The sequence below is a fragment of the Zerene cesonia genome, chromosome 12 (assembly GCF_012273895.1).
Source record: "Zerene cesonia ecotype Mississippi chromosome 12, Zerene_cesonia_1.1, whole genome shotgun sequence".
NCBI lineage: Eukaryota > Metazoa > Arthropoda > Insecta > Lepidoptera > Pieridae > Zerene > Zerene cesonia.
In genome coordinates, this window is record NC_052113.1 from 481,941 (window position 1) to 506,661 (window position 24,721).

At 34.2% G+C, this 24,721-nt stretch overlaps 1 protein-coding gene across 1 annotated transcript in view; it reads right to left on the reverse strand.

The window, feature by feature from the left end:
- The window catches only part of LOC119830877 (metabotropic glutamate receptor 2-like), a 146,729-nt gene that overhangs the window by 23,415 nt on the left and 98,593 nt on the right, over window positions 1–24,721 (reverse strand). Inside the window, exons 7-9 of the mRNA XM_038354054.1 lie at window positions 20,070–20,214; window positions 13,131–13,382; window positions 11,936–12,110 (exon numbers count right to left, since the gene is read on the reverse strand). Of these exons, the coding sequence (XP_038209982.1) occupies window positions 11,936–12,110; window positions 13,131–13,382; window positions 20,070–20,214 (572 nt within the window). The remainder of the gene's footprint in view (window positions 1–11,935; window positions 12,111–13,130; window positions 13,383–20,069; window positions 20,215–24,721) is intronic.

Genomic DNA, 24,721 nt, shown 5'->3' on the forward strand with positions numbered 1-24,721 from the left:
TAATGTGTTTAAAATGTTAGAAATAAATATGATTTGAATGTACTAATATTTTGTATTACTTTAGGTAATTTGCTAACAATCGTATTTGTTATTGGTGTCTGTCTGTCGAAACAATGTACAGATTATGAACGCGAGCAAGACTAGTTATAATATCCAAAATGCATTGTTGTGGCTGCACGGGATTTGAATAACATTGTACTGATATTATATTGAACGTCAAATGTGACATTTATTTCATTTCGTTATCTTTATTTATAACATAGCGAAGAGTTTTGTCTTATAAAGGAAATAAGCTTGATATACATAAATTGATTAATAAATTATATACATATTATGTAATACTTCCACCCCATGAAATCGCATAAATAAATAGACATAACATAGCACGCCTCAGCTCCGCCCGAGTAGTGATTTATCATAATTAAGCTATCCTATCTTCTAAGTTGGATCAAACTGCACATGGTGTGCAAATTTGATTATAATCGGTTGAGTAGTTTAGGAGTCCATTGCGGACAAACAATGTGACACGTAATTTATATAGATTGAGATAATAATAGGTGGCTTTTGTCCCAGCAGTGGGAACAAATATGGGCTGATGATGAAGATAATAATTCGCGAAACGTATACACGTTGACACCTTTCTTAACTTAAATGTATGAGTAAAGTTCTGTAATTATGGCCATATTGTCCAGAAGTTGGTGCCAAATACAATTTACCACAAAGCTTGGCGTGTAGCCAGATTAATACTTTTGTACAAGTGACTAAGAGCGGCTCCACGTGGGACGGGAACGATACGATATCGCTACTCGATACATTTTCATCTAAAAAAAGCTATGTATATGTAGAATGTAAAACACAGTTATATTTATATGTTGTATACAACTTGCTTACAAAATTCATTAATATTTAATAACGTTGTGTCGTGTCGTATTGACGTGTTCGTCGTTTTATATTCAATTATTAATGTTCAGAACGGGTCATGGCTTTTCTTCATTGCCGCAACGCGTCGTGGTCTAACAGCAATCTTGTCGTTCACGACACGTCTTTCTATGATTGTCACATTGTCGTGTGCGATTTCACCACAGCCATAACGCGAATTTTGCGTTGTGGATCTTTTACTTTGACCACACGCGTTGTGATCTGGTTTCAATAAGAGATTTCGGTCTTTAGAGTATCTAACATATATCGATATAACACATAATAATTTCTACTGACTTCATCAAAAGGTACAGATTGTAGATTCGTAATCTAATTATTCTAAGCTAATATGTATTCAATCTTCGCAAACGTAATTAAAGTTAGGTTTAGTTTGTTGTTTGTAGAATTACTTAATAAGTAACAATTGAAAGTCACGACCAGTTTAGTCTAGACTAGTCGTGATTAGGCGAATAATTCGATTTTGAATTTGTATTCTGCTTTCAGTCATTATACAAATGAATTTGTCCTTAAATTGCGTACATATATTTCGTATATCCGATGAATCTATCAGCTAAAATTTGACAAATAGCCACTATGATGTAAGCATCCGTTAAAAAAGGATATTAGTTAATTCTATATTTCCATGAAATCATGGATAAAATGCGAATACAACACATTTTTTATAAGGGACAAAAGCTTGTACTATAAATTCTTTTGACCACGCCAGCGAAGTTGTGGGCAACAGCTAGTTTATAAGGGCTCGTTCTTATACAATAAAGTATCTGAGCTCTGTAAATTTACACGTGAGGTAATATCGCGTCGTCGCTACGCTGTCGTATCGCATACGTCGCGCCGATACGTGAATATATTATGGAAAAACATAGTGGCTATTTGCTTTTTTGCATGTTTGTTTTGAATTTAAAAAATGGATCACCAAATTTCCCACTAGGTTTCACTGTCGGCTTTTAAACTGTTATTTATTACCAGTATCTTTACATTGTCTATTTGTTTTGCAATTTCGGTACGTTTTGGAACGGTAAATTCGTTTGGTTATAGAAGTAAAAATTGTTGAATGTAAACCTCATTTGACTCTTAAGATTTAAGTATTTTCTTATCTTAATGAAAAATAGAAATGTCGGTTTGATACTCGGAAGAAGCAGTAAGTACTGAAAATAGAAAGGGAATTGATGATTTTAGCACATTCAATACTTTTTAACGGATTTTAAACGCGTATTATTCATTATATTATTAACCCGACGTTTCGAACACTTTACAGCGAGCGTGGTCACGGGGAGAGTCTGCCTTTTTTTAAATTTCTAAATGTATAATACTTGCGTAAAATCAAACACAAGAAAATACTCCATTCAATACTATAAAATAAAAAAAAAAAATGTGTCAATGACAACCTTTTGAAAATGTATGAACTAAGAGCATTTCATTTGTTTGTTTTTCTATCAGTCTCGGGAAATCTCCGGATATCAAATTTCTCATCAATTAACATATCAATGTATTTCAAAACAGAATAAAACATTGACAATTGACGTAAGCCGATTCCGTCCTTCATTTCATTTGTCTCCTTGTTGAGCCTTGTGTATTCAGAAATGTTTTCCGGGTTGTAGTATTTTAACAACAACCTTATTTTATAAACTCTCCGTGAAGCATTTTACTATTGACGGGCTCAGGTTTTTTGGAAGAGAATGCGTGTAACACCAGTTGTATATATAAATATCATAAAAGTTGTTTTATTTCATTAAACAAACACTAGTGTCCGATATTCTAAAACGGGAGCAAATGCCAACAATTTCCTATCAAACACAAGAAGAATCACGTCAAACCGTTGAAAACCTACGGATAAATTGCTAATAACTAAGTCTTGGTACGAAAATAAAACTAAAAATTAAACGAAGTGTTATATACTAGTATAACTCGTACCCTATATTTTTAATAAGAACGGAGGTAATAGCCTATGAAATGATAGACTATTATTAAAGGAGAAAAAAGATGATATTAATGGTAATGACGTAGGAAAATTACAAAGTAATATTGAGGAGCCATAAAAGAACCTTGTGATTTCTACCCACACACTTTGATTCCTCCTTTTGTGATTGAAACAGCTTCGTTGCAATATGACAGACTAGCTGCGCCCCGCGGTTTCACCCGCGTAAGTCCGTATCCCGTAGGAATATCGGGATAAAAAGTTGTCTATAAGTTATTCCGGTTGTCCAGACGTACCAAATTCCATTGCAATCGGTTCAGTAGTTTTTGCGTGAAAGAGCAACAAACACACACACATCCTTACAAATATTAGTATGATATGATAGTATGATTTCATTAATACCTTCGAGAATACATTAGTTGCAATGGATGGAAATAAGACGTTTAAGATTATCCAATGTATATTTATTCAGTACGCTTACTAATTAACCAAATAGATAGAGGAAGAATTTGATTCTGTTGAAATTTTATTTCTTCCGATTTTGAAAAGGCCCTCGGATAAAGTACACAGTACATACATACAGCTTTGCATCTTCGATAGCGACAATTTTACTATATCGTACGATAGAACTTTCCCTTTTCATAAGTATATTTTGGTTTATATGACAAAAATAGCTTACGAACTTTACCAAAGTCTAACCTCTGTATTGTAACCATGTAAATTTCCTTTGGTTTAAGGGTGCGAACGTGACAGACTTACTAATCTTAATGTATATAAACTACGTATCACATTATTGATCCGCGATTCAAACTAATGTACTCAATCGATCTTAATCAAATTTCCACACCATCTGCAGTTTGATCCTTTATAAGAATAGTATATATTATTTCAATTACGATAAATGACTACTCGGGTGGAGCCAGGTCATGCAGTTGTTTATAATATGAATAGGAATTATACATACCTATGTATAACTTCCTTCTCTTATTACTAGCTCATCTCAAAGATTAGTAGATAACCGGCAGTTAGTTCTTCAAACTCAATACGAAACTCAAACATTTATTTATTCAACTAGACTACCTCTAGAAGCGCTTTAAACTGATATTACTCAGCAATTAGCAACGTCGGTTCGGAATGTTTTTCCGAGATAAAAGAACCGGCGAGAAACCGTTCAGTTACAATTTCAAATGAGATAATATTTCTATAATACCTTTAACAAAGAATAAACTAATAATCAGGATTAATTCTATTAAAAGTACGTATTCAATACACGACAATAATCTGATTTCTTGTTTTTTCAAGACTAATAGCTTACCGTATTTAGTTTAGCAGTTTATTCAAAGATTGACAGAATTATGTAAATAATACCTGTGAACTGCGGCGTCACTCTCTGTACCAGGGTAAAAAGTAACCTATGTGCTAATCCAGCCTATAATTTAGGTTCATACTTTTATGCTATCGGCACCGACGCTCAGCATGATACAGATATCGACACCGGCCTTATGCATCGCGCGCGATCGTTTGCTTATTGCGCCGTTCGTGTAAATCGTCACCAAAATTCAGCAAATGCTGAAATTCAGCGTAGGCGTCAGTGACACGAAGAGCGTGTGTTCATTGGAATATGTGAAATAAAAGGAATACATATTGAGATTTCGTTCCCTGATTTTATTCAAAGTATGTCTTGTTATTCCTACGCTTCCGTTCTTTTGAAAAATAACTAAGCTATAAATGGAGTTTGAAATCGTTTCCTCGTTTTGCCAACGGTAGACACGAGCGTTGTAAAATAGCTAAGCCGGCTCATATGGAGTCGCCTAGAAGCACTTAACGGAGATATAGGGTGCTCCTAAACGGGTGAGGAGTTTAATCTTTTGGCAGTTGCAGTAATGAAATACAATGATCTGTTCTTAGATTTCGCTGGTGTCAGTCTATCCAAGTTTCTAAACACGAAAACATACGTTTGCCCAATAGAGCATTTGTGTACTTTACAAATATCGATATATTATACGTAAAAATGTTTAAAAAAATGTTCAATGTCATAATACATTTTGTAAATGAAACAAAAAAGGAAAATTGTAATCTTTAGAGAAATAAATATATTTAACCGTAAAATGCTTTTAACGCTTACGATTTTATCGAAAAACATATAGAGCAAATGGAACTCTAACTGAAAATTAATAATCCTACTAATATTATAAATGCGAAAGTTTGTAAAGATTTGTGTCTGTTTCTTGCTCCTTCACGCAAAAACTACTGAATCGATTGCAATGAAATTTAGTACGTAGATCGCTGAACAACTGGCATAATATATAGGCAACTTATTATTCCGATATTCCTACGGGATACGGACTCACACTGGTGAAACCGCGGCGCGCAGTTGTCAATAAAAAACTACATCACATTCAAATTGTCAGATTTCAAATGAACTAATTTCTGAGATAACACAGCCAAGAACAAAACTAAAACTTTAAAATTACTTCTTCTTTTAAAGTCCATTGACAAGAATAATAACATTTTCAGCAAAAAGGACTTATGTTCAAACCGATAAACTATTGCTGCATTATGACTTGTATGGTATTTTTTCTGCACGAACTTGTACTGAAATATTTACAAATAAAAAAGTTTACTGAACGTTTACGGGCTCAATTTCAAATCACATGTAATAAGCATTTAAAAAAATAATAAACAAATTAAAAATAATAATTTAAACTTTTCTCAGGGCTTATGTCAAATAAACATGACAATTAAAAATTAAATTATAATATCGTTTAGTTGAGGGCCATTTTATCCATAGTCAAGTTTCATTAATTATCCAGCCAGCAAATTTTTAAAACATACCTTATGGATAAAACTATTTTTTTTTTCTTTCTTTCTGAAGCCTGAAAAAAGTCTAGATAAATATCGGTTTGAACCACTTTGAGTTACTGACATGAAACAGTCTTAACGATCTCAATTATGCTGAAAATACAGAAATTAATTTTCGAAATTAAATCTAAAAGCATTTTTGAAAAGTTTAATAAAACTCAGAGTAACGTCAGTCGCGTCCTATCCTTCTCTACTGTACATCGGCTTTTATCAAAGGCAACTTTGCCTCAAAAGTGTTGCTAAAAGCTATTAGTGGGACGCAACATGACGTGAGAAAGGTCACACGTTGTACATTTGGGATAATAGGGCAGGCTAGGGCTGGGCGTGTGATTAGATTGACAAATTGTTACGGAAAATTTGCATAAATTCAGATTAGAAGGCATCCCTCTCCTTGGGTTGTAAGCTGTAACGAACGTTGGAATACTAATATGGTAAATTGTTCACGAAAAATTTAAGGATCGTTTATATTCACCATAAAACATTTGCTTCGATAGTAGGTACGTGGCTTTTAGATATTATAAATTTTATCATTGTAGTTTTTTGTTGAAAATTGAATAATATTGTATAGTTTTTTCGTTGATAATCTTATCTATGATGTGTGTGTGTTTGTTGCTCTTTCACGCAAGAACTACTAAACCGATTCCAATTAAATTTGGTACGTAGACAGCTGGACAACTGGAATATTCCTACGGGATACGGACTTACGCGGGTGAAACCGCGGGACGCAGATAGTTGAATAATATTGTAATAACTGTATAACTGAATGTTTTTTTTAGATAATCTCCGTACGAATACAAATCGGTCAAAGTTGTCACGTTAACAACTAACGTTTTGTAAAATTGTAAACTTTGACTACCACGTCACCCTTCCCGGTCCATTCCTTCTTTTCAGTTGCCAATTAAGAACGGGCAGCGCATTCGCAGAAGCATGGTAAACGACCACGAACCACCAGCTCAGTTGCTATGACATATAAAGAAAAACACTTTTTCACTCTTTCAATAATTTAAACCTAGCAAATATATTTTTATTTATTTATTTTTCTTCTCAATATATATAACTATTCACAATTTACATAATTTATTTCTCTATTGAAACAACAAACAAACAACCACATAAAATGTGTCGATTCAGTAAAAACGTCACTAAGATACAATAATAGAAACGTCTAAGAAAAATCGTCCCAAAACTAATATTTCTAGCACCTACCCTAGCGTTGCAACTGTCAGCGCGTCGACTGAAGCCGATCGCGTGACATCGAATGCATTGAATACGTGACAAGGTCGCCATGTCACGCTCGCGCTCACATTCACTTTTATTGGCGTGTTTATTGCTGCAGAATAAAGGAATATTCGCGACACGTCTATAAAAGTACCTATATTTCTGGTATTTATGATCTTGTCATGTTTACAAGTCGATCTGGAGTTTTGATATGGATTTGGGGATAATAAATACATTATTTATGAATGAACAGGCTTTTATATTTCTATGCAATACAGAAGGAAATCGAGATGCTATGTTATTGATAATATGATGAAAAACGAGAAACGTACTTCTAATTATTAATTTATTAACGTCAGAGGTCCGAGGTCGAGGTATTCTTTTCCTTTCCTTTCCTCTCGCCAATCCTTTCTTTATCCCTTCCATCTAAAGTCGGCAATTCATTTGTAGAGGCGTAAGGTCTGCGTGGAAACGATCCTTCGCCTTTGCAAATGTTCATGGGCGCTGGTAGCACTTACCTTCAGGCGACCCACCACCTCCATTGCTGACGATGACATAAAAAGAAACTGTTGTAATTTGTTAATTAATGTTTCTTGTAAATATTTACATATAACAGACAGTTATGTGATGAATATAACCAAAATTATCTGTCGTAAAACAAAAAATCTGATAATAAGCTGGAGGAACAAACATAGTACAACCATTACCAAAGTGAAAGGTTTTAAATAAACGATGCTCATCCTATCACCGAAAAGCTTTTTATGAGATATCATTCACAAATTCTTTTATAGCACTCTTTATAAAAATATCTACATTTGAATTGCCACTGAATCTGTCACGTATATAAGCTGTATTTATAGTCCCACAGCAAGCGTGTCGAGTGTCACGTCACTGTCACGCGTTCCTCTTCCGTTTCCACGATAATTGTATCGCAGAGACAACTTGTCTTGGTGATAAAATTCCAGCTGGAATAGAAATGTTCCGCTAATCGTTTGGAACGGAATTATGTTTTTATATGTGACGATTCAATTTGAAGTATTGTAAGGAAATAGTGAAGTATTAGAATTTTTTATGTAATAGGGAGCAACTGAGCTGGTGGTACGCCCGATGGTAAGCGATCTTTATTGGCCATGACTATTCACAGAGGTAGTTTGCGAATTGGCTATCCGCTTTTAAACGTCAAGAGTTAAGGATTGAATACTGGAAATGGGCCTCCGGCTCCGCCACACACCGTACGAAACACAGTAGCATGCTGTTATTTCACGCTGGTTTTCGGATGGGGTGTGGTAGTTTCCCCGTAAGATCTGGTCTAATTTGTACCGATGCGCGCTTGGCAGTCGACTCTAACATACATTTTAATATTAGAACTTCATTTAGTGAAGAGATTAATATGTAAAGTTTTTAAATGGACAGCGATATTCATGTATGGGGAAGAAATAAATGAAACAAAAAACTATGATTGGAAGTCGTATAGTTTTTGGTATAATGTACACAATATTCAGATAAATTAAATTGTATTTGCTGTACCAGATCTTTTACGTAGCGATACACTTTACAAGTTTTCATTTCTTTGCATAGATTTTAAAGTTACTTAATACGCGTTTGCGTGTTCTCTTTATTTCTTATATAAGCGATTAATAACGTCATTAAAATACGAGTTATTATTTGTAGGAAATACATTTTTAAACATATATGCGTTATAGGTGCGTTATAGGTGAAATGGAACCAGTATGATTTAGGAATTTGTTTTCCCAGGCTTATAATTTTAAAATTGGCTACACTCTGCAGAGAGATCTTGGCAAGCAAACCCAATTTATAACCATTGTCATGTTCATCATATGTAAGTACGTAGTGTACGAGTACTATATGCTTTACACTCAGTGGCGTAGCTATCATATGGCCAGGTGGTGCAGTGCACCAGGGCCCCGGAGCTCAGGGGGCCCTCTAACCTCAGCTTTGAAAGAGGGGAGGAAGGCGGAAAGAGGGGAAGAGGGCCCGATTCTTTCCCTATGCACCAGGGCCCTTGTCCCCCTAGCTACGCCACTGTTTACACTAAGTACCACCGACGAAGCCGGATGGACGAAGCAAGTTAAAGCTCAAATAATTAATCGAAGAAGGTATGTTTTTATTCAAAATAAATGATACTTTTACGTAGAACTTACACGTAATTAATAATTATTTTATTTATACCCGAGAATAGTTACACAATTCCTATGAAAAACTAAAAAAAAATAAAGTACAATATCCAATAAAAAGATGAATCGAAATAATGAATAAATTGTGGACGAAAATCCCATTTTTCCTCAAAGAGCAATAAGTAATTGGGACCGAATCTGGCTATCAAGTCATAAATTGGCCGGTTTTGTTATTTAAATCGCGTCCCAAAGGTTTTTCTACGTGATTTAACTTCGGGAGAAGATAAATTCACTATTAAAATGGAGCTAATGTCTGCGTAGAATGGAAATATCGACGGACAATTTTTATCGCGAGCCACTTTGACGCGATGAGGCAATCATTTGAATTCTACCTCCCGTGAGATGAGACTATTTCGGAATTAATTAGCTCCAATATGACAAAGGGAGTTTTATTTGCGTAGTACTAACTTCACGCCTGGCAGGACTTGCGTCTCGGAGAAACAATCCAAGTTCAAAGGTAATGTACATATATCTATTTCTGGGATTTCAGTATTGTGGACTTCATTAACTTTAACGCTAATCTTTTGAGCTAGATCCATAATGATATTGACACAGGGGATTAATACTGGCTAATTTTTAAGTTTCAGTTTAATTTCGGCTAATACGCAGTGTATTGAGACTATAATAATAATAATAAACAATAATACACAAACAACAATTTTTGTATAAACGCCAAGATTTTACTTCATAGTTTACCCGTGACCAACCTCGTAAAGTGTTCGAAACGTCGGGTCAAATAATGTAATGAATAAAGCGCGCTTAAAGTCCGTTAAACTCTTTAATTTTTATAGGTTGTGAGTATCATGGCAACTGTACGTTGAGTGTAGGATGATCATTTTAATATATCAGTTTTTTTATATCATATTCGGCAATGGAGATAGTGGGTCGCCTGATGGTAAGCGCTACCACCGCCTATGAACATTTGGAGAGGCAATAGGTCAATTGCAGACCTTACGCCTCTTCAAATGGATTGCCGACTTTAAATTAATTTTACCGATTAAGAAAGGATTGATGAGAGGAATAAAGGAGAGGACTGGGAAGGGTAGCTCCTTACCATTCACAGTCTATTCCTTTATATATTTCTTGTAATTCCATTATCCTTTAAAAAGGGCAACGCATTTGCCAACATCTACAAATGTTTTACTAAATACCTAAAATGTTATAACTCAGCATATAATTGTATTGTATGCTTGGTACAATAAAGATTGAATAAAATTTGCCCGATTAAACTGTGTCTAAACGAGTCGGTTATATACGATACGGGTGAAGTTAGTAAAAGCGTCGTTCCCTAACTCAGCCCTATTTGACAGTATTTCGTAAAATCCCACTATTTTACATATCTGATGACAACTTCTTGAACAAAGTAAACACCAGCATTTGCCAATTTGCTATGAAAATTTCGCTGAAATATTTAAGCGCTGACAAAAGCGGTTTCATATCCCGGAAACTGGCTCGGAGAAATGGTATTACGGTAGTTCAATTTAAAAAATCTCTTCAAATTCATCCGACCGCGCGTTTGATGAGAGGTTTGGAGGGATACCCGCGTATTGCACAGGTGGAAAGCATTTAGTGCCGCTTTTTAGATCTTATTGTTTATTTGATACTGGTGCACTCGCATTAGAAATTGGACATCCAATAACAGTGTTTTGGATTTGCTTCAATATTCGATAACAAATAATTTAATTATGTCTGTTCAATGGTTTCAATTATACCGATGAATACAATAATAATTATTAAATTTTAAGCAACATCATAATAAATGTGCAGAAGTTTGTATAGTTCAAATTTTTGGCTAAAATGTGAATAATTAACATTTTTCTGATATCTTTATCTTTGACGGATATATGGATATGCAGTACGCTGACTGAGAATTCAAACTGACAAATCTTATACCTTTAAACGAGCAATTCTTGTATATATATATATATATATATAATTGGGATCTCGGAATCGGCTCCAACGATTTTCATGAAATTTAGTATATAGGGGTTTTCGAGGGCGATAAATCGATCTAGCTAGGAATTTTTTTTAGAAAATGTCATATTCGTGTTTTTTTTCCCTGACATCTATTGGTGAATAGTAATACTATTTTGCTTCGTAGACAGCTGGACAACTGAAATAATGTCATATTCGTGTTTTTTTTTTCCTGACATCTATTGGTGAATAATAATACTATTTTGCTTCGTAGATAGCTGGACAACTGAAATAACACAGGCACTTTTTATACCGATATTCCTACGGGATACGGACTTACGCGGTTTCAACCGCGGGTCACAGCTAGTACACATTAAAATAAACTTTACACGATAGGACGTGAATGTTTCGTTCTTTGTAACATAAAACGTTAGATAATGCATAGATATCCTTTCAAAGCATTGAAAAGCTAGTGGAAAGAACTTAATAAACATAAAATAGAGGAGAAATCCGATCCTACGAGTTGCAAAAATCGATTGATAGAGAGAATTTCTTACTATCAACAAATTCTGCCTTTATTCTTTATAAATTTCCAAATAAAATTTGTGTTTTGTCATGGTTGAAGCTTCCACCGCCGTTGCTGACTATTTAATTAAAAAAACAATAGTCGTGTACCACAGACAGGGGTCACAGATTGCAGGACACTGTTATTAGTAGACCGTTATATAGACGTGGTGATGGCTTACCATCAGGTGAACCACCAGCTCAGTTAGATAATTAAAATAAACAAATCAATACTCGGATGCCTCGAAGAAAAGTACCCGGTCTTTAGATAACTTAATGGGGACACAGGTCCCAGGGGTGTAGGACAATGTTATTGCAAGCAGCTAACCTGATAGCATATGCGAACGCCATGACCGCATCGGAAACGAACTGCAGCTGCCGCTCGAACTCCGTGTTGCCGGCAGTGAGCCGCTCGGCGCCGGAGCAGCGGCGCGCGAGGTGCCCGTTGTAGGGCGTGCGCGGCGCGCCGCCGTGCCGGCACTCGAAGTGCTGCTCCCAGAACTCTGCGGTTTTGTGTGTGCATTTTGGGCAGAAGTTTCAGGAATAATATGGCATAGGATACGGAGTAGCATCTTAGTAATGTTATGGCATTTAAATATTAACATTACATCACTTTTAATTTTTGAGTTTATTCAGTATGATTGTTAAAATGAATATAAAAAAGAATATGTTTAATTAGCACCAGAAAACGTAATGTTTACAAAAAAAAAAAAATAAAAAAGTTAAATCGATAACAAAAAGGGAATATTAAAAACTAAAAAGTTATATAACTAATCAGTGTAGTGTTATAAAGGGTGTAAAAACAGCTACACGTAACACGCATCGTATTATAGGATTAACGTTTTAAATTCCTTTTAGATATATTTTTTGGTTAAATGTTACTCTTGCTATTGGGATTGTAGGCAAGTGCAATTGCATATTTTGTTGGAATCGATTCTGAAAAAGGATAGCGTAAACAAATAAATGGACAGTAATAACATCTCTATATAATACTCCAAATAAAAATAAAATAAATCTATATTTAGTAGATTCGATAGCTGATTATCAGTTCCACAATACAAGTACAATATACTAACACCGAAGTATTGAAACCAATCGTTAAATACAATTAATTACTGTAGCAGAATGATAATATTTCACTGCCTCCATGATTTATTTGAGTTAAACAGAGGAAGATTTAATTACAGCGCTTCGAACAACTGTAAGTAAAATCTGAGAGCAAGCGAAATCGCTAATTGCATCAAAGAAATTAAAATTCACATCTTTATTTTTTTATTATATAGTTAATGTGTTTTTAATAGAAAAGCTATCAATTCATTAAGAATGCATTAATATATAAAAGCAAAGAGTGCACTTTAGTCAACAACAAGTAATTTATTGATTTTTATATTTAAGGATCAGTAGGACATCTAAATATTTAAAATTTGCATATATTGTTCACGTGATAAAAAATTATGTTTATATTCGGCTTTCACACAAATAAAACCAAACCAACATAGAACAATCTCGAAATGTAAACTCACCAACGAACCACGGATTGCGCCTATTATTCTTAACATTAAGACCCAGGAAGTACTCCGTGAAACCGATCACGTCGTTGGCCTGCGGTTGGACGCTGATCGTGCCCTCCACGGCCCTCTCGTTGCCGTCAGAGACCAGGGCCCTCGCACTCCAGCCGTCGGAACCCACCCAGCTGAAGGAGTGGGTCGCGTTAGCCCTTTCCACTGCCCGCATCACGCCAGCTACTTCTTGGTCCGAGCCGAATATGATGGCACCTTTGGGAATAGTATAATATTTAGATAAAGCTCAGATAGGAATAAAATTGGCGGCAAAAAACCAGTGATCGCGCCAAACGGCGTGCATTAGGAGTGACCTGTGTTCGGAGAGGGGAGAAAAGGGCAAAAGAGAGAGAGAGAGCATATGCTACAACAAAAGTTGTTGTATCACAATAACATTGCACAACAATAATATATAATGTGTTGTAGTATACTAAGTTAAAGTATTTACATTTCTCAATATTTTTCTAGTCAAATGTGATTGAAATTCTTTAATTTTAAAACAAAACCTTTTAGTATAACAGGTTTTTTAACAAATGTTGTAGTGGTCTATGGATTATAGGAAAATAAAATATCTACTTCAGTCACTGGAAAATATTGTTCAAATAATCCGTGATGAATTTAGTTCAAAAGTTTATTTTTTGACAATTATGTAACGTTGATTTATTAAAAACTGTTTGAAATAAGGACAAGAAAATTAAACTTTTTAGCCTATTCAAATTAGTTGAAAACTAGATACTTTGTTCCGAAATTCCTTTGAAACGGCAACTTTTATGAATCTATCACCGGTTCCGAGATTGATTACACAAAGATCTGTGAGGAAACTCATGTTATCTCTTCAAGAACTTGGTGAATTGTTTATTTTTGTATTCATTTTCTTTACATGTTTAACGGTTCCTTGAAATGTTATATTTGTTTTAAAAACCGCTAAATAAAACGGATAAAAAGAGCTTGATGTAACTCGTCGAAAAAATATGACCTTTTGATATGAATTTTGCTTGCATTATAACGCATTATTTTTTTCCTTGGAAATGTGAAACTATCTAAATAATTATTAAGCCGACTTCCCAAACGCTTAAAACATCCAACCTAACCTCATCACCATATTTCCTATTTAATAATTTAAATGTCTCTCACGTCGATAGTACCTATGGATCGCAATTTCTCTACGTATGCATACGGTGACTTACATATCTGTTTGCGCTTCAGAACCTAATTTACATAACTCATTCTTTTAACCGTCTGGTAACTAGTTGAATAATTTTGTGAGTAAAAGTACCCACTGTAGACGTGCGCTTAAAAATATTTCAAATTACATCAAATGACAAAAATATGTAACACTGCGAATGGTCTGAAAATTGCCTACCATTAAAATAGTAAGAAGAGACAGCATGACGAAATGGCAAAAGCCCTCTCCAAGTACAAACGGTTCGACTAAAGAAGTGCTGGGGGAGCAAAATCGCGGTCCGCGAGTCTGAAAGATTATGGAACATCTATATTTGCAGCTCAAAAGGATTTAAAGTTTTAATGCCGCAACTTTTAATGGATCCCTTTCAGAGAGGAAAATTCCCAGACAGCCACTGAATTAAAGTCACTGGTTTGTTGGCAATGGGACGCGATGACGTACCCCAGCCTCAAGTCTTTGCATAGCCTTTACCTGCGGCTTCGCACGCTTTATATTCGGAGTAGTTTAATAGATCTTATAATACTCATAAACCTTCTTCTTGAATCACTGTATCTATTAAAAACCCCCAAACTCCGTCGTGTGGTTTTAAAGATCTTACATACTGTATATACATATATGCGGATGCTTTTTACTATGTAGTTATGCATGAAACTTTGTTATAATATCTGTTACTGTACGTTAGTGAGACTTCATGTAACAACAAATAACACCTTTAATATCTAATTATATATTAAATCCCTTTAGTGATTTAAATAAAGCATGTATATACCTGATATGTTTAAAACAAGATATTTCTTACATTCTTAAACCACTTTGTTACCTTGGATACATGTGGTGGGTGAAATATTTCGTCTCCTTTGTAAATTCTTTTGTGGTTTAATGGCTATACTAAAACAAATACATCAATTGCTTATAACACCGACAGATTTATAAATAAAAAAACGGCAAATATGTTGCTAACGTGAAACTCGAGAATGGCTCGACCGATTGGGTTAATTTTTTTATATTTTGTTAATACACAGGGAAGGTTCTTATGGAGAGAATAAACGTACCACACGATAAGCCAGGGCGGACCGCTAGAGCAATATACGAAATATTTTGAATGAAGTCGGCATTTCTGAATGAATGAATTTTTTTGGTAGGTCTTGTATCTAAATTAAAAAGCCACTTGAAATTGAAACGTCTATCTCATTCATCCGTCCCTATGTCCTTCCAGCTCAGTTTTATACCTTTGCCAACTTCTGGTAATAACTAAATTAAATGGGTAGAATTCTCTGTAAGTTCAATTGTTTTTGAAGTTATATCTACACGTACCTAAATATAATTCATTGCAGAAGAACAAAAGAAACAATATGTAAAACACTCCATCGTATTTGATTCGACATAATTTAAGTATAACGTGTATATGATACTTAGCTTCATCAAATGTAATTAACGTTATCAGCTTTTAATAGTTACCATTAACTGAGTAATAGTTAAAATATGTAATATATTATTTAATAAAAAAACATCACCAGCGATAAAATAAAAGATTACACAGCACTCGATTTAATTAAAATTGTAATTCATCAAAAGTTACATGACGCGAAACGTCGCGACAACTTATGAATAAATGATGATACAAGGTATATTATATATATCGTCGTATTAAATAAGCCTCTGCTATCAAAATATTAGCATATGCTTCATCTGATACATCAACTTAATGAAATTTGATAGACGAGTTGTGTAGAATACTTATGAATTACTTGCGAGACAGATCCCGAGAAGTAAAACACATTTCTACCTAATTTTGATGCTTAGGTACTTATAAGTTACAACACATTTCATGAAATTTAATCTCTTATAAATAATAATCAATTGCTGTTCGTTAGTCTCGCTAAAACTCGAGAATGGCCGGTCTGATTTTTATAATTAAAGTTTTGGTGCATTCTGAATAGTCCAGGGAAGGTTTAAAAGGTAAGTACAATACGGAGGCGGGCGAAGCCGTGGGCGGGAAGTCCATATAAAAATAGACGGTACATTGGTCCCCAAGCTAGGACAGCCTGTATCTTGGGGATCACCTTCCCGTTGGATCCAATTACATTTTCTTTAGTTACTCAAGATTATAAGCATAAACGATAATAATCAAAGCTGTAGCTAATTAATTACATAGGGGTTTCAACTTTTGATATAAAAGAGAAGTAAACTGAAGCACTCAGTTATCCAATAGTTGAACAAATAAAAACAAAAGAAGGCGATATTATCAATCAAAATGTGATCGTACTCGTATATAGAAAGACGTCAACGAAGATGTCGGTTCCCTCTCTCGTTATACGAATGTGATTCACTTACAACGCCGTTGCTGTAATTCGGTCACCACAACCTTACGCTTTGTCAGTGTGATATTGTGTACCAACACACGGATCATTCCTTTAAGTATAATTATTTTTAACAAAAAAACAGAACCGCTTTCAAATTGTCTGCACTAGACCAAACCACCAGCACCAGCTTTCAAATAAAAAAAACAGTCATAAAAAGCGGTTGACTCAGTAAACTGATACAAACACAGTCGCTTGAAAATCTTTGCCAAATAGTAGTAATACACAACCAATATATGTATATAAACCAATTATTTCCTTCAACTTGTTAATACGTACGATCCGGCAACCTTAAAAAGCTTCATTGCGTCTAAAGGTCTAAAGGACCCCTGTCGAGAGCCAACCAAGCCTAGTGATAAGGGGAATCGATCCTAACGTGTTCAGAGCGGCGTGCTAAACGGCAATCATTAGTTATTGAGGAGCGAGATTCAATTTGTGAAGCCACCATACCGAAAAATTGTCCTCGCCGCAGCTGGTTATCGAGCAAGCGTTGTGACAATTTATCGCTTATGGGGTTAACCCTTTTTGCTTAGTTTTGGAAGGCCAATATGATTTTCGGATGAATTAGTTCTCAATGGAAATGTTTGGGAGTTTATTTAGATGATGTATATGTACACGTACAGCGTTATTGTTTTCATGGTATAATATATCGTAATTGGAATCGTTACGGTAAGTTGAAAAACTACTTAGACAACTTTGTATGAATCTAGTGATGTAAGGAGAATTATATACATGTGTGTTATAATAAACCTTGAATTTAATCATCTAAGTAGGTAATTTAATGGAATTAATGTTTATACTAAGTAGTAAATATATAGGTAATATTACTTGTATAATAATAAATATAGGAACATTAAATATTTCTATCTTACTACATTTTCATAATTTCCCAACAACATTTTCTATTACATACATACGATAGAATAAATAAGAAGCGAATTTTCTCTAAACGAAAAAAAAAACGTAAATTGTAACAAAATTTGTTTCAATTTACAAAGGCTCAGAAAAGGCTTCAGCTATAACAATATTTTTTATATCAAATTGGTCCGGTCAATTTACTATAAAATTTTGCGACGAAGGGTTAGGCTAACACTGCCCAGTCGCCAGCTGTTACCTTGCCTACAAGGGCTAGCGTATATCAGTACTCCAATATTCGCATTCGAATCGTCGATGTATTAAATCGTTTATGCCTCATCACCTTTTCATATTCTCACTTTTTACCTGCACTAGAAACTCTAGTTACCAAGGAATATACTTTGACTGGATTTACATTTAAACATTATTATAAGATTTAAATATGAATTGTTCATGTATGTATGTATTATTATACATGTAATATATTGACAATGATTATCGGAATTAATTATATTTAATGTAATCGTAAAATTGAAAACTCTGTTATCTAATCTACTCAGAGAGATACTATTCTAATCTGTCGAAAAATTTAGATTCGCAACATACTGCTTACAATATAGCGCGAAAATTTCATTTATATTTTAATCAATATATGTAAAACCCTTGGATTGTGAAATGGACATTTGATATGATGGGTCAGGATAGGTTTATTTAAAATCTAGACAGATATAGAAGCGGGGTCCCGACAACTCGCAACCTGCACCTGACAGACGTATGGGAAGAGTAAATTCTCGGTATAATACACAACTGCGATAAATAGGTTCGACTTATTTAATTAACTGCGTTAGGATAGGCCCGTTTCCTTTTCCTCACCCGTCCTAGTCTATTCCTTCTTTCCAGTCGTTAATCCTTTCCTTTTCCCTTACCCCATAAAAGCGGGCAGCGCATTCACAGAGGTACTACATTTGCGAATGTTCATGGGCGGTGGTGATCGCTTACCATCAGGCGAACCACCAGCTGAACGCTATGACATAAAAAAAAAAAAAAAAAAAAAAAAAAAAAAAAAAAAATAGGTATTCGTTGTTATCACGATCTAATAAAAAAAACAGCAGCAGTCGTGGGACTGCCGATAGAAGTGAAAACGGAACTATTAAGTTGAGAGTAATTAAAACTATATGCAAAAATTATATTAAATTTTTTATGTTTTATTTATTAGTTACATATGATGGGTTAAACAAATCATGAACAAAATATAAATACAAAGTGGTTGAAAAAATAATTAATATACAATTATCTTAATTATACATAGTATTTATATTTACACGAATTTCAATGAATTCAAGTTGCTACTGCGCGTGCGCTAGTCTGGCTCTCCATAGCTATAGATATACTATTATCATTAGCATGTCGGTGACGCGAACCGAGGATTTTACCCTCTACCAAAACGCTCAACGCGCCTAAAGAAGTTTTCACTTCAATAATGCGTTGTTAAGTTATATATAATATTTAAGAAAAAACTGTGACGAAAAGTTTAATTGTATTAGATGTTTATTACAATATTTTACTTAACATTTACCGTATTATTTATATTGTAACACCTTGTATACCATGTTTATGCAAATGAAGAATTATGAATTATATTGCAAGCAAATGTTATGTATAACAATTTTTGTATGGTGTGCAAACTCGCGAATCGACAAAGGCGACAAAGTAAATTATATTATGTCTAAACGTAGAAGATGAAGAGAGCAGAAGATGGAAATAATAATTAAGTTCTTTGTGAGTGATGTGAAGCGAAAATTCATTATTGAAGTTATCAGTACGATTGAATTAAACGTAATTATTTAATATATTAAAAAAATTGATTTAATAAAACTGTAATTAAAATCACTATGAGTTTTAGGATCGTTCAAGTGAGCGATAACCCTAAGGGCTTCTTAGTCAGTGTTTTTTGGCGTTGTATATTTGACGACAGACCCAAAGTGTTTCTGTAATAAATTCCGTAAAGAAACGTTACGTTTTATGTTTTCCTGTTCAGACTTGTGTGTATCTTAATTAAATGTTTTTAGTATGTACCGTTAATTAAAGACACGACTATAACATTTAAGATTTTTTTTGCCACTGAAAGAAAACTAACTACGGTTGAATTGATTACTTCGAAGCAAGCTTTGATTTAAATAGCTTTATTACAGGCAATAGGATAATCTCGACTATCCTACTAATATGACAGATGTGAAAATAAATATCTGTGTGTCTCTTCTTTATATTTAAATTATTTAACTGATTTGGATGGATTTTGCTACCAAGATAGCTTGAAACCTGGGAAATAACACGGGTCAAGCTTTATACTAAAATCTCACGAGAAGTGGAATATGGGAGTTTACTTGAAAGATAATAATAATTAATAAATCTCGCATATCATTTAATTATTTTTATGTTTAATAAACGCAAAGTATTATTTCACGCCTTTGTCACAAAACGAAATCTACTATATTAGCTTCTTACCTCTAGCTCTCGGCTTAGTCAATAGTTTCTGCACGATTTCATCATAGGACCCCTCGTCTGCCACCCCAGAGTCTTTCACCAATTTCTCCTTAACAGCTATGCATATTCCATTCCGTGCCAGCAATGCTTCTAGTTCTTCAAATGCCTGTAATATGTGTATAATATATTTATTTGATTTTTAGCTGGTTTCATCTCTTATTTATAACATTTTTGAAGCCTATTTTCCACTGTTTGATGTAAATTATCAAACAAGAGCTGTTTTTTTAACTGGTTGATAAGCTAAACGGAACATATGAGACCAAACGGAAACCGATGGAACAAATGATGTAAATGATATATATTACATCAAATTTTAATCAATTATAAATAATTTAATTTGCACTATTGTTATCGGGTAACTTCCGACAAGAAGAGAAAAGAGAGAGTGGAGCAGAAATAGTTCTGCAATGGGAAACAAAAAAGTTGCAAATTAACCCAATAAAAACTAAGCGCAGAACTCAAATATTACATTAACTAGATCCGATTGTATTCCTGACATTGGCGTAGCTATCATAGGGCCAGGTGGTGCAGTGCACCAGGGCCCCGGAGCTGAGGGGGCCCTCTAACCTCAGCTTTGAAAGAGGGGAGGAAGGCGGAAAGAGGGGAGGAGGGCCCGATTCTTTCCCTATGCACCAGGGCCCTTGTCCCTCTAGCTACGCCACTGATTCCTGACAAACAAAAGTAGTAAGTAACACGACTAGATTGTATTCCCCAACTCGCCGCAAGAATTCAATTGTCTTGTGCAAGATCAGTTCACATTTTGGCAGCTGGACCGTTAACCGACGCATGACGGCAAACGTGTGCTTACTGCTCACAAAAGCCGTCATGTTCTGCAGTACCAGAAATTTTAATGTGTGCGGTAGCCAATTATTGATGACCAAGGAAACGACTGCAAGTACGAGAAGCATTTTGATTGTAATTGCATAAATAACTGGTTGAGTTTGTTTATTGCCAGTTTTGGAATGCACTCGTTTTAAGATTAATACTGTTGTTTAACTAAACAACCTTTTTGTATAATTAATATAATCCGTAATAAAGAATTGAAGCTGGCAAGTTTTTGCACTTAAAAACATAATAAGTGAACTTTCGCATTCACATTTTAAGAATAACATTTAGTTTAGAAAGTCCAGAAAGAAGCATTTCTCATACTTTCTTATTATGCTGTAACTGACAGGAGCAAAAATGTACTGAAATGTTATATTTTATCTTGCAAATTATTTTGTCTGAAGCATTCATCTTCAATAATTTAATTGGAAATAATAATGATACACTTGTTTAAATATATGAACGAACTACACTATAATTATGAAAGTTTAATAAAATTTCATCAACACTAAACGGAGGTCCCAAATAAATAATAAGCACATTTCTAAGAATTATAAGAACACTGTCAATAAAATTACTTAATGGTACAGCCGATGGTTTAGTACTCACGATTAAATATACTAGGTATCTGCCTACTATCTATTATCCATTATCATTAAAACATTTACGATCTAAGAAAAGGAATCTCAGAATCTAAAATAAAGAATAGAAGCAATAAATTTTTATGCTCCACCCGATTCACGAGAAACCCCAATAACTCCTCCTAATTTCCTGATAAATGCACTTTTAAAGTAAAAAAGTCTTCCATTACCTCATTTGTACAGTGCTTTCGAACTATGGCAGAAATTCTACTCAAAACTATTCCATTCTGATAATGGTTGCAATAACTTCCACGAAAACTTTTCACGACAAATTTTTACCTTTCCCTGGTAAATGTGTTCAGAAACTTCCATTTTATGTGTATGAGATCGATTTGTTATAACTAACGTACCTACGAGTTATGATGAGCCTGCAAGTACCAAGTTCGTACGTAATATTACTTTGGCAGGCCGGATATTGGAATCCTTGTTATTAATTTCAACGACTCAAAGCTTTGTTGTTTTGTGCGCACGTTTGTATTTTATACGATTTGAATTAACAGTCACGTAAAGGACCAGGGACCCCGATCTGAATTTAAAACGATGCGTTACGAGATTATAATAAAGATCAACGAATTACAAAAATTAATTTTGTTTTAGAATTTCATTAAATTAATTTTGCTTTTATGAATATATATTAACCTTGCATATGAACACAAAAGTATATGTAAAGCCTGACCTATATGCACAAAGCACATAAATATTTGATCACAATATAACTAAATATCCTTTAATTACTTCCAGAGATAGTTTTGTAATATCGACATTACAAATTTACCTTGCAGTAAATTCACTTTTTAGGATGTGAATTTCGCAACTAATTGCTTGCTAATTCTATAATCCTTATTCTAAAAGCAGCGAAGAGCTCACGGATAGCATAAATTATGAATAACAAATGTAAATGACTTAATTCTCATGTAATTTAATAGAGAAATGTTTGAGTGTCTCTCGTTTATCCTTTGAATAACATGCATCTGTTAACAATTAAATGAAGCCATGTGCTAATAAAATGTTACTCTTTGACTTTAAGGTTAAATTAACTAAAAATATTTTATAAAGTCTGTTTTTTTTGTATGTAAATAAATTTATTTACATAAGGGTAAAAATCAACGTCATACGAAAAGCGTAACAGACGTTATGTGTATGTTCTTTTTATATATATACCCAAACTATAAATGTACGAATGAAGTCTATGATATGAATGATAATAAGTCTGTCTGGTTGAGACATTTATTTTAATGCAATAGCGGGCAACTGAGCTGGTAGTACGCCTATGCTATCACAACCACCCATCAACATTTGCAGAGGGTCGCTGTTTTTGCCCGCATTTAAGGGGTAAAGTGATTGACCATGGAAATAAAGGAATGAACCGGTGCAGGTGAGGAAAATGATACGGGTCTCCGACTCCTCCAGTCATAGAACGAAATACAGTAGCATGCCACTATTTCATTGATTTTCTGAGGAAGTGTAGTACCTTCCCTAGTGCGAGATGACCTTGTGCCGTTATTGTGATTTGTACAGCACTGATGAAAAAAATCTTATATCTTTAAACGAGCAATTCTTGTATATATATAATTGGAATCTCGGAATCGGCTCCAACGATTTTCTCGAAATTTAGTATATAGGGGGTTTCGGGGGCGATAAATCGAAGCTAGGAATCTTTTTTAGAAAATGTCATATTCGTGTTTTATCGACTTAAACTTACTTTTTTTACAAATAGGAGGCGTTTGAGTAGTCCCAACTTATTATGACTCTTCCTGACATTTATTGGCGAATAATAATACTATTTTTTGGCGAATAATTAAAGTTAAAACAAAAAAAAAAAAATACCGAGCAAAGCACGGTCATCCAGGTACTGACTATTAATAAACGTATCTTCTTTTCTATTAAAAGACATATTATGTTACCTAGTGCCATACTGGGTGCCATATGGATGACTAAAACAACATAAATGTTTCACCTAATGCTGTTTTATTTAAACCCACAATTTACCAAGAACTTAACCCTTAGATAATACAAAGCTCTCAACAATTTGTCTCCTGGAATAATTCATGATGCAAAGTGGTATGTATTTCATGAGCATCTTAAATTTCGAAGTCTCTTGAAGCATAAAGGTTATCCGGACCTTATGCTTAAGGAGGGATTTTGGGCATTGAATTGGCGAAGTTTCAATGCTCCATTTGGGCTGAGGACTATTTGTATTTCAGTGAAATGTCTTTTGATTCAGGGGTCGCGATTCATTCAGCTTTACCAAAGATATGACCTACACAAACCATACGCTTTGTGATGCTGTATCGGTTAATGTATAACAAAAGGTAGAATGAAATACTTGAAAACATCTGACTAAGTTTGATCGAATACTTGAGTACTAAATGCGTAAATTAGTTATTGGCTGGGATGGCTAGTTAGGATTCGAAGTTGTGCAGATGAAGTGCACACGTCGGTAATTACTTTTTAGCCTCAGAGGTACTCAATCATCTCATCTAAGCTAATCCCTTAGTTCATTAATGCTGGAGCTCGCTAGGGAGTAGATCACAATGGATTAGGCTGAGTTATATACGAACATCTAGCCAAATAGATAGAAACATAAGTAATTTATAAAACGGGATTTAAAAACGATAAGAGTACTTATAATTGGTTTTTGGGCGAAAATGTAGTAAATGAAACATTGTGAAGGGGGTCATGCGGACCCCAGCTCTTTGCGGTCATTTATGTGTCGTATTGAATAGTTAGTAAGTTGGTATGTATACATAAATATTAAAACTATGAGGCTGAGCCGCTTGTTCTTGATGGGAAAAAGTAGATTTCTGGCCTGACAGGAAATTGCAGTCTGGACCATACGCAAGCAATCTTGCCCGACCTTACAAAGGAGTCCAACAGGAAATATCATATCTCTATACCATAAGCTCAGAAAATGTATAGTTTTTCTTGAAAACTAAAATAAATAAAAGAATTTTGTAATATTAGTTCATAAAATATTAAATACCGTTGATTAAACACATTTTTATACTACATTTTATATGATGTATAATATAAATATGCGTTTATCAAGTTGGCAATCTTTTTCGTTAATTATATTATATACTTAGTCTGGCCATAAATACTGTTACACTTAATTATAAAAAAATATTACATTTGAATTTCGAATCT